The sequence below is a fragment of the Callospermophilus lateralis genome, chromosome 11, assembly GCF_048772815.1.
Source record: "Callospermophilus lateralis isolate mCalLat2 chromosome 11, mCalLat2.hap1, whole genome shotgun sequence".
In the NCBI taxonomy this organism is placed as follows: Eukaryota; Metazoa; Chordata; class Mammalia; order Rodentia; family Sciuridae; genus Callospermophilus; species Callospermophilus lateralis.
Window position 1 is genome coordinate 86,707,699 of NC_135315.1, and position 10,466 is coordinate 86,718,164.

Genomic DNA, 10,466 nt, shown 5'->3' on the forward strand with positions numbered 1-10,466 from the left:
CCCCATTCGAGAATTATAAATAAAAGTCAATTTAGATCTTCAAATTTGTTGTAATTTTGCCTTTTGACAGAACCAATAAAAACAGACTCAAATACAGCAAGACAGAATGAAATACAAAAGGAAGTTTGCAAAGCTAGGGAAACAGGATAATTATGACCCTTCAGAATCAACAAACTAGAAACAGCAAGGAATGGCTTGGAAAATGGCCAAGATGAACTCCTCAGCTCTTAAGACCATTATACCATGGTTCTCAACCTGCTGACCCAGGACGGGCTGCAGCAGCAGCATTACTAGGAACTTGTTAGAAATGCAAATTTGGGGCCTACCCTAGGCCTACTGTATCCGAAACTATCGGGTGGGAACAGTGATAATGCCTACCAGTTCCATATGTAATCACGATGCCTGCTAAAATCTGATATGTCCTTTTCTTTCAGGCTACAGATGGCAAAATGGCTCTGCTCCAGTGTCTGGAATGAGACATCTTTCTCCCAGGGAGATTCTAGTGGACATTTCTTCTCAACCACAGAAATAGAATCCGACCACATCTGAATTCACTTGTTCCTTCCACCAACATTTATTAAATATCAAGCCATGAAGAAGACGTTCACCAGTTTTGCACGACTTTGTCATGGACTAGCTGGCCTTGTGGCTCAGTGGCATCTGGAGGCAGGAGGGCCAAATAGACAGGGGTCTCTGCTCCCTCCTCCACCGTCCTGGAGCCTTGGTCCCCGGCCATGTCTGTTTTCACCCATCCAGGGCAGCAGGCATTAAGCAGAATCCGGTCGGCTTTTCTCTTTTCATCCAGCTGCCGGGCCAGGATTCTCGATAAGACTGTGACCCCCAACTTGGACACCCCATAAGCCGAATTGGGCCAGCCTTCCCTCTCGTGTACCTCATTTCTTGTGTCCTCCACAAACTTTTTCATGAGGTCCACCAGATCCCCCTCGGTAAGTGTGTCACATCGGAACTTTTCCTGCAGATCCTCACTGCAGTTTTCAAGAGCTTTCGAACCCTGTAAACTGCTGATATTCACCACTCTCCCTGGAACAGAGGAATAGAAATGGAAGCACATCACAAAGCAGCACTGGTCAGCTGAAGACACCCAGCAACAACCGAGGCACGGTACAGGTTTAATGGCTGAAAAACATCAAAAAGCAACTCTAGAAGGCATAAAATCTCTGTGGGGGTGGGGCAGTGTGTGTGTGAAGGGGTTATACATTTATTTGGGCTCCTGTTCTCCCAAATGGAAGAAAGAACACAGCTCCGTCAAGAATAGGTTTTCCCTTCTGCAGCAATTCTCCATGAAATGGTGGAACTGTCATCTGTAGCAGACTCACTGGACAATTTTATAAAACAGCTTCCTTCGACACATATGCTGCAAGAGCCTGCTTTCTGAGGGACCGTACCCTCATTTTGCATCTCAGCTCCCAGTGCCCTCGGTTGGCACATTTCTAGGGCCTCAGGCAGTCACTTCTATCCTGGGTACCTAAATCAGGATCAAGTGATGGCAGGGAATACCACTGTCCTTAGTGCCAGGCATGTCCACAAGTGGAGCAGGTTAATTATTCATCCTGGTCCTGATTTCTGATTAATTGTTAGTCTCTAGTTAATAAGAATATGGTATGAGTCATTAAACTAATATGAATTAATATTCATGTTGATTATAATTCACAACTGCTAAAGAGACAGTTGTGCCCATGAAAGCCAATATGCAGGCCAGCACCCATTCAATAATCTGAAGCATTGCTGGAAACCTGAAAACCAGCCAACACGAATTTGCACATCTTATCCACCAACCAAATCCACCTATCTTGGAGTGTTCTTTTCTTTATTTATTTTTTATTTTTATTTCTTGGTACCAGGGATTGAACCCAAGGTTGTTTTACCACGGAGCTACATCCCCAGTCCTTTTTATTTTTTGTTTTGAGACAGGGTCTTGCTAAGTTGCTGAGGGTCTCCCTAAATTGCTGAGACTATTTGTGATCTTCCTATTTCAGCCTCCCAAATGGCTGGGGTTACAGGTATGTGTCACCATGCCCAACTTGGGAGTTATTTTCTTACATGCTGTTCTGAATTCACATTCTCTACATCAGTGGCATCCACCCCAGGTGCACATTTGGGGTGGGTGGACCACTTTGAGGGCCCTGTTTATGGAGATACCCTCAGTCTCTCCTTGAACACCAACATCACACTCATCCTACAGGTATGTGTGATTCTTCAGTCTGTCCTTCATTCTTTCCCTCTCTCATTTTTTTATGGTGATACATACTTCTTTCCTAAATTTTGAAAACTAATGAGAAGTTGCAAAATGTTCAGCAAAGCCCATACATACATTTTTCACCTGAGTTCACTGATGATTAACGTTTTGCCCCATTTTCTTTCTCCATCTCTCCTTTTCTCCATGTTGCAGAAATTTAAACCCTTTCAAATATTTTAGTGTTTAAGTGATTCTTGTGTTGGTATGGGATTGGTTCCAGGGCCTGACAGATACCAAATATACATATGCTCAAGTCCCATCTATAAAATGCATAGTATTTCCAGATAACTTAAGAGATTCTACCATAGGCTTTAAGTGGTCTCTAGCTTATTCATAATCCCCAATACTATGTAAATGCTATGTAAATCATTGTATTATTTAGGAATAATGACAAGGAAAAAAGGTCTGAACAGTTTCAATACAGATACTATGTTTTACAAATTGCAAATATTCTCAGTCCATAGTTGTTGAATCCCCACCTATAGAACCAGAGGTACAGAGCCTGACTGTGTGGTAACAGGCCTTCCCCACCAGAAGCACAGCATGATTGCACTCACACTGTTGTACAACCCTGTTATCTCCAGTGGCATGCATGTTCAAATGTCCCCAGCCATTCCACATAATGCTACTTTATAGTTTTTGTTTGTTTTAATCCAAGATACAATGTGGGATTTTGGACTGCATGTAGTTGTCATCGCTCTCTCTAAGTATTTTTTTTTAGTTGTAGATGAACACAATACCTTTATTTATTTATTTATTTTTATGTGGTGCTGAGGATCAAACCCAGGACCTCACACGTGCTAGGCAAGTGCTCCACCACTGAGCCCCAGCCCCAGCCCCTGTAGTTGTCATATCTTTTTAACCCATTTTTGTCTAGATTAGTCGATAATGACCTTTCTTTTGAAGACTCCAGTTCATTATTTTGCAGTATTTCCCCCAATTTGGATTGGTCTGATTTTCTTATAACTAAATTTATTTCAATATTTTTGGCAAGAATACTACATTGGTGATGAATTCCTCATTGCTTTCTATACAGCTTTGTTCTCTATACTCAGCTGCTTGAGGAATGACATTTACTGGGGAAGGAAGAAAGAGAAGAAACAAACTACAGGAGCCACTCAAAGCCTTCCAGGAAATGCAAACCCTTCTACAGAAGAGGGGTCCTCTTTGATCTAAGGGAATACCTTTGAGAGAGGCTGGGTGATAATGCAGGAACCTAGTCAACAGATGGGTCTAATTCTGAGGAGAACTGCACCCCACCCTCATCTGAAGTCCAGGTGACCTTGTTGGTCCTGAAACAGCCTCATTCTAGAAGGAGTGGGCAAGTAGCTCCCTCTAGTGGCTCAAAGGTTGCTTAGCCAATTTACTCAGAATCAAACAAGCAAACCAAAGGCTTTTTAAACTTTTAAATGCATTTTAGAGCTAAACAAAGAGACATTAGGAACTAGCAATGCTCAATATTTACCTTCTGGTAAACACCAGATTTACTAAAAATCACAAATATTAGCATTTTGTAAACTAGAGATTCCCACTTTGGAAACTGACTGAAGATAGAGATTCACCTGCTCTGGATTAATTTTTAAACCCCATTCTCCCCCGAGTCTCCCATTGTCTTTCAAAATGGCTTGGTTTATAATCATTTGACACTCTAATTCCTATTTCACTAGCACAGGTTATCCTAATTTGATTGAGTAGTGAAATCAAGAAATTAGGAGACATTTTCCAAATCCATGAATACGTGTATGTGTTCAGTTCTTTTGGCTTCAATTCCCCTCTCAGGAAAGTGGAGGTGAAGCAACGCAAGGCTTCTTCAGCAATTTTCAGCTCTTAAATTTTATGACTGTAAAATTCAGCAGGGAGAAGACTTCCTGATAACTTGGTAAAAGATAGCCCTGCAGTGGAAAAACAGAAAACGTTCTGTTCTAATCTGGGAAGAGCCCCAGAGGTATAAAGCGAACATAAAGCAAGATCACATCGAGTGTGGTAGCATGGGTCTGTAGTCCCAGGTATTTGGGAGGCTGAGGCAGGAGTATCACTGAGGCCAGAAGACTGGGCCAACCTGGGAAATGTTGCAAGATTAAATCTTAAAAAAAAAAAAATTAAGGTGGCAAATACTGTGCTAATCTTCACCTTTTGTGTTAAAAAGGGAGTTTTGAAAATATGCATTTTTATTTGCTTAGGTTTATATTTGTAAACTCCATCTCCTGGCCTCTGGGCACTCACCAGCTCCATGCACTGGACCAAAGGCTCCCTATGACCAGCACCTACAACACTGACTGCAGGCTTTCTATGATCCCAGTCCATTAAGAAACTGATAAAGAAAATCAATCCCTGTGGAGCTTGGGAGTGAGTGGGTAGGGAGTAGAAGTCTGCCTTTCACGGTATACCTATTTAGACTTAAAAATGCTTGCATTCAGAGATAATCCTATTCAAAATCACATTTCTAATAAACCACACAATTCTTCTCAGAATCACAAGTAACTTTTTTTTTTTTTTTTTGGTGTGTGTGGGCGTACTAGGGATTGAACTCAGGGGCACTGGACCGCTGAGCTGCATCCCCAACCCTATTTTGTATTTTATTTAGAGACAGGCTCTCACTGAGTTGCTTAGCATCGCACTGTTGCTGAGGCTGTCTTTGAACTTGCCATTCTCTTGCCTCAACCTCCTGAGCTGCTGGGATTACAGGCATGTGCCACCACACTGGCTTTGTATTTACTAATAAAGAAAAATTATTTCAGATTTTCTCAATCAGCTTGCAAAATTGAGAGTAAGAAAGGAACATAGGGAAAGTAACAATGCCAGAGAAGACACCATCCTTCAGGTCCCCCAGACAAGCCAGGTGTGGGCACATCCTTGGGGAGGAGGAGATTCACTGAAAAACCTTTGGGGACTTGTGACATTTTGTCCATGAGGGTTGAAGATCATGTGATCTGGATCCCAAGATCATTGTGGTCTGTCATACAATTCTTTGAAAGCCGAAATGTTCAAGCAAGGAGCCAGACACTTGAGAAATTAGGACAATCTTCCATCTCCCTTCCCCCACCCCCTTACAAAGAAACAGCAGAGTCTGGGAATGTAGCTCAGTGATAGAGAGCTTGCCAGCATGTGGGAAGCTCTTGGTTCAATTCCCAGCACCGCCAAAAAAAAAAAAAAAAAAAAAAAGAAAAGAAAGAAAAAGAAAAAGAAAAGAAAAGAAACAGCAGCCCTGGGTAATTGCTGGGGGCCAGTCCAGAGGGCCCATGGCTTATTCCCTCCTAAGGAACACAACCTGACAGTCCATCCCCTGGACTTACCATGAGGATTCATTATGGGCAGTAATTCAGTGCAGACATTTCTAGTAGCAAAAATGTTTGTCCTCAGGGTCATCTCAGCTTGAATGTCAAAGGGTGTTGGATCATCCACTTTCAAAAAGACAAAGAAACAAAGAAAAAGTCACCTCCCCCATACACACTCCTGAGAACATGGATTCTATTGCCTAACAACCAATTAAAAGAGAAGCTAATTTTTTAAATCTCTCGTGGTTGGTTCTCAAACTTCAGTGTGCATGGGAATCCCCTGCAGGGCCTGTGAAAACAGCTTTTGGGGCCACACCCAGGGAGTCTCTCATTGGTAATGCTGCAGCTTCTGGGCTTCCCACCCCACTTCCAGACCCCTGGCTTTGCTGCTGCTTCTCAAACTTGATAGGCACTGGAGATATCTGGGATTTGTGTTAAAATGCAGATTTTGATTCAGCAGGTGTGGAGCCTGGGCACCCAGTTTGCGCCCAGGTTTGCTGGTACCGCCCATAAGGGCTATGTCTAGACCTCTTGTCTAGGAAGCAAGGTTTTTATTCACCAATCCCTCAGCCAACCGCGGCAGTCTACTTCCGAGGCTGTCAATTCCCGGTTCGCAGCTCCCCAAAGCCTAGAGGCTGAGTTGGAGGTGCTGGTGAGAGGAAGACTTGGGTCCGTGACAGAGCAAGAGTGCGTGCCCAGGGCCAAAGGCAGAGCTACTTCTGCACAATCGGTTCTTTCCCTTTTCCTGTCTCAGGCTTCTCTTCCCCCCTCGGTTGTAAGTGAAGCTGACCTGTTTCTTTATATTCCTGGATCATGGCAACTCAGTAACTTTCTTCATTGACAAATTGCTGGAATAAATAATTTCTTTGATTTCTTCCCCTAAAGGAAGATGCTTCTTAAAAGCCACATTTGCATTTTTTATAACAAACATTAGCTCCCTGGGGGCGGGAACCAGGCTCGTTTCCCTTTGGCCAGAGCCTATCAAAGCTCTCCATTAAACAAACTATGAAATCCACTAATGTGCAAGTGTGCGCTAATTGTGTCTTAGCGACTCATTTCCTGTCCTGGGCAGATGTCTCCTGGCATCTATGAATGCGCCCTTGTTTCACGGGGAAAGCGAAAGTCAAGTGATTTTGGAGACCCTTAGCAGAGAAAATGGTTCTTGGAGTGGACGGAAAGCTGATGAGCTTAGCAAGGCTTGGCTCCCTCCCCGGAGGCCGGTTTTCCTACAAACAGCCATAGCTGAAAGTTCTGGGCGGCCCCTGGGCGGCGCACGGGCTTGCACAGGCCGGCGACCCGGCTGGGCAGGCAGGGCGCGCGGTGTCACAGCCCCCCAATCCAGGAAAGCGAATAACCGCCCGACAAGGCGGGAGCTGAGCGCATCCCCAGGGGCTGGCACCGCCCTCCCAGATCACAGTAGTGGACAGTGGGGGCGCCTGTGGCTTGCCGCCGGTACCCTCGGAGCGCAGCGGGGAGTTCTCCCCCCAAGCCCCGCACCTACTCTTGAAGGCGATGCCCGCGTTGTTGACCAGAACGTTGAGACCCCCATACTCCTTGCGCAGGAAGTCGCGCAAGGCGCGGATGCTCTGTAGGTCGTCGATGTCCAGCTGGTGGAAGCGGGGGCTCAGGCCCTCGGCCTGCAGCTGCTGCACCGCTGCCCGGCCCCACGCTTCGTCGCGTGCGGTGAGCACCACATCCCCCGAGAATTGCCGGCACAATTCACGGGCGATGGCGAAGCCTATGCCCTTGTTGGCTCCGGTGACCAGGGCCACGCGGCTGCAGGACGACATGGCCGGGTGGGCAGCGCGGGACACCTGTGTGGAGAGCGGACCTGACAGCGGAACACCCGGGTGCGCGCTGTGGAGCCGGGCCAGGGTCGGAGCAGAGGCGCAGATCTAAGATCTGGGGTCCAGTGCTGCGACTCCTAGAGAACAAGGCCCCTGGAGCCGGTCCCTCCCCTCTGAGGAGGGGCTGTCTGATCCCGAAGGTTTCGTAAGGCCCCAGCTTGCGGGTCCGCCTCCTCCCGGCGCTGGGGTTTTGATGCAGGCTCTGAAATGAGAGGCGATCTGCGAGACTGCCCTCCTCTAAGCCACACCGGTCGGCGATGGGTCAGTAGCGAGCTACGGGTTCTTAGCAGCTGGACCGAAGCAACTATTTCGGGAGTACTCCAAAGACAGAAAAACAAGTGCTGAGTAATTTTCTTGGGCGTGAGCCCATTATCCATTGCAAAATGCAATTGTTTGCTTTTGCCTAAAGCGCAAAGAAAATACTTAGACATAGTAACTTCTTCTGCACACAACGATCCTCTGGCTCGCTCCGGAGAGAATTAGCGAAGAGAAGTTCCGTAAGTAGACAGGTGTGGCGGGCTACACTGCTCTGTGAGCCCCTGTGCGCCCCCAGGTGGGAGAGGATGTTTACTGAGTGCCAGATCCTTTATAGGAATGTTTTATTTAATCCTAACGTACCTCTGTGGTGTAAAGTGTCTGCCTTTAGCTTTGTTCAAGGAGGATATATCTCTATAGAGTCATCTCCAAAGAGATCTAGATCCATCTGCGTTTCCCCTCCCAGTCAGATCTGTGCATCCAGCAACAAAATCAAAGGCATGTCAAGGTGTGCGTGCAATTAGAGCTCCACCCATCTTCTGTGTAATCACAGCCTGTTTGATTGGTGACTTCCAGATGAGGGGATGGCTGTGATCTCATCGTGACTCAACTTTTCCCAAGCCCAGCTAGCCAAACTGCCTGGTGCCTCTGTTACCCTGACTCCACCCTCTCTATAAAGCCAATACCGAGGTCAGGAAGGTGGGCACCTGCTGGTCTAACTGCCTCAACCCAGTATATCATTTTTTTTTCCTCTTGAAGATTAAGAAAGTTTAAGGTTTTCTACCAGTTTGATTTTTTGTTTGACTAGTTGGCTGCTGTGAAAGGGGTCTCGCCCTGTTGCCTACTACACTGGCCTCACACTCTGAGGCCCAGATGATCCTCCGGAGTAGCAGACAGGTGCACTCGGCCATACCTGGCCTTTCTTTTTGTCTCTGATCTCTCTGGCTTAAAGTTTAACTTTTTCTCACCTTCAAGGGATCACCTTTTGGTTTTATTGATCTTTTTTCTCCATTTTTTTTCTGACTATTTTGATTTCTGTTCTGATCTTTCTTTTTATGTGCTCAGTTGGGTTTTATTTGCGCTTCAGTCTCTTAGGATGGAAGCTGGGAGTATCGATTGGAGACATGTCTAATATGAGCATTATGAACTGTTCCCTTTAAAGTACTATTTAGTGGAATCCCACAAATATTGAACATGTTGTTTTCAGTTTTGTTCAGTTCAAAATACTTTCTAATTTACCTTTTGATATCCTTTTTGACCAACAGTATTTAGAAGTGCTTATTTTTTTAAAAAAATAAATTTCCAAGTTGTTCAGGATTTACCAGTTATCTTACTGTTGATGACTTCTAACTTAATTCCACTGTGATCAGAGAACGTGCTTTGACTAATTAAATTCTTTTTAAAAGAGTTTCAAAACAACCAGGTGCACTGACACATGCCTGCAATCCCAGCTGCTCCGGGGAGGCTGAGGCTGAGGCTGAGGCTGAGGCAGGAGACTCAGGTCAGCCTAGAAGTTTGGGGCCAGTGCGGGCAGTGAGACCCCCATCTCTTAAAAAAGAAAGGAGTTTCAAGAACTGATAGACATATTTTTTTCTTCTCATAGACATATTAAAGCATGTTTTATGTAAAGGCAATAATCTCAAAGAAAGGTGATGTTGGTGAAGGAAAGAGAGTAATTGCAACAATAAACTTTGTGGGAAGATCAAGTGGAGGGACCCAGGACCACGCGGGTAAGGCTGGGGTGGCAGGGCAGCAGGGCAGCTTTCCTCTTGCAGCAGAGTGAGTGGGGTAGTTACAGATGTGCCCTGAGGGCATCTGTTAGTTCTTGGAAGATTGAGAAAGTTGAGTCATCATTGAGAAAGATTAGTTTGGGAGATTTAGGAACAGAACAGTCATTTTGCAGAGTAGTAAAGTGATTTATTAGGCAGCGTCCAGACTCTGAATCCAGGACGCATGGTATCTGTGGTCCTAAGATCAAGAAAGCTGGGTCAGCCTCCTATCCTCCCACTCTCAAATGTCCAGCTGCTAGTGCAGCGGGGTGCAGTGGTTAAATTACAACAGGGGAGGTGTCTGCAAGGAAAGGATTGGAGTGCAGAATCATGGCCACTGCGGGCAGAAGGAATGATGTGATGGCACTGGAGCTTGGTAAGGAAGGGAGGCAGGAAGCCTAAAGGAATGGAGGTCTCCAAAGGAAGGGATCCTGGGGGACAGCACTGAGACCAGAGCTAAGCCAACTATCTTGGTCCATTTTCTGTTGCTATAACAAAATCTGAGTTGGGAAATATATAAAGAAAAAAGGTTGATTTCATTCACAGTTCTGGCAGTCCAAGACTGTGGTACTGGTATCCATTCAGCTTCTGATGAAAGCCTTGTTCTGTGTATCATGACAGAGAATTGGAAAGGGGAAGCAGGCACTACTGGGAGGAGCTTGTGTGTACAGGATAGTGAGGGGAGATTCTGGTTTCCATAAAACAGCCTGGTCTGATGATGCCGGCCTCATTCTTGTGAGAGCTACATTAATCCCTGAAGAGGTAGAGCCCCGTGACCTAATCACCTCTTAAAGGGCCCACCACCTCTCAACACCACTACATTTCAACATGAGTTCGAACAGGGATAAACTACTCAAGCCACAGCAGGTAGTTTGAGATGATGTAGGGTGTGGCCAGCCCTACTCATATTCATTGTTGAAGGGTTGTGGGGGGGTAGTGTGGGAATTCTGTTGATCTTAACAATGGTTCCAAAATTTTGCATATTGCAATCCCTGGAGATTATTTTAAAAATATTAAGTGTTGAACCAGATGCAGTGGCTCACACCTGTAATCCCAGCGGCTC

General features: G+C 45.6%; 1 protein-coding gene across 1 annotated transcript; it reads right to left on the reverse strand.

The window, feature by feature from the left end:
- Positions 1-571: 571 nt before the first annotated feature.
- Positions 572-7,322, reverse strand: LOC143409894 (carbonyl reductase [NADPH] 3-like). The gene is made up of 3 exons (XM_076870470.2): positions 7,034-7,322; positions 5,551-5,658; positions 572-1,041 (listed from the first exon to the last, which is right to left on the reverse strand). The coding sequence occupies exons 1-3, from the start codon at positions 7,320-7,322 to the stop codon at positions 605-607; spliced, it is 834 nt and encodes a 277-aa protein (XP_076726585.1). The 3' UTR covers positions 572-604.
- Between the last annotated feature and the right edge of the window lie 3,144 nt (positions 7,323-10,466).

What these genes read in the sequence shown, in the direction of transcription:
- LOC143409894 (XM_076870470.2), bottom strand. Translation starts at nt 7,322, where the DNA reads ATGTCGTCCTGCAGCCGCGTGGCCCTGGTCACCGGAGCCAACAAGGGC. An exon ending in CGCGGGCATCGCCTTCAAGA is followed by an intron (nt 5,659 to 7,033) that starts GTAGGTGCGGGG and finishes TCTTTTTGAAAG; the next exon opens with TGGATGATCCAACACCCTTT. An exon ending in GCCCATAATGAATCCTCATG is followed by an intron (nt 1,042 to 5,550) that starts GTAAGTCCAGGG and finishes CCTCTGTTCCAG; the next exon opens with GGAGAGTGGTGAATATCAGC.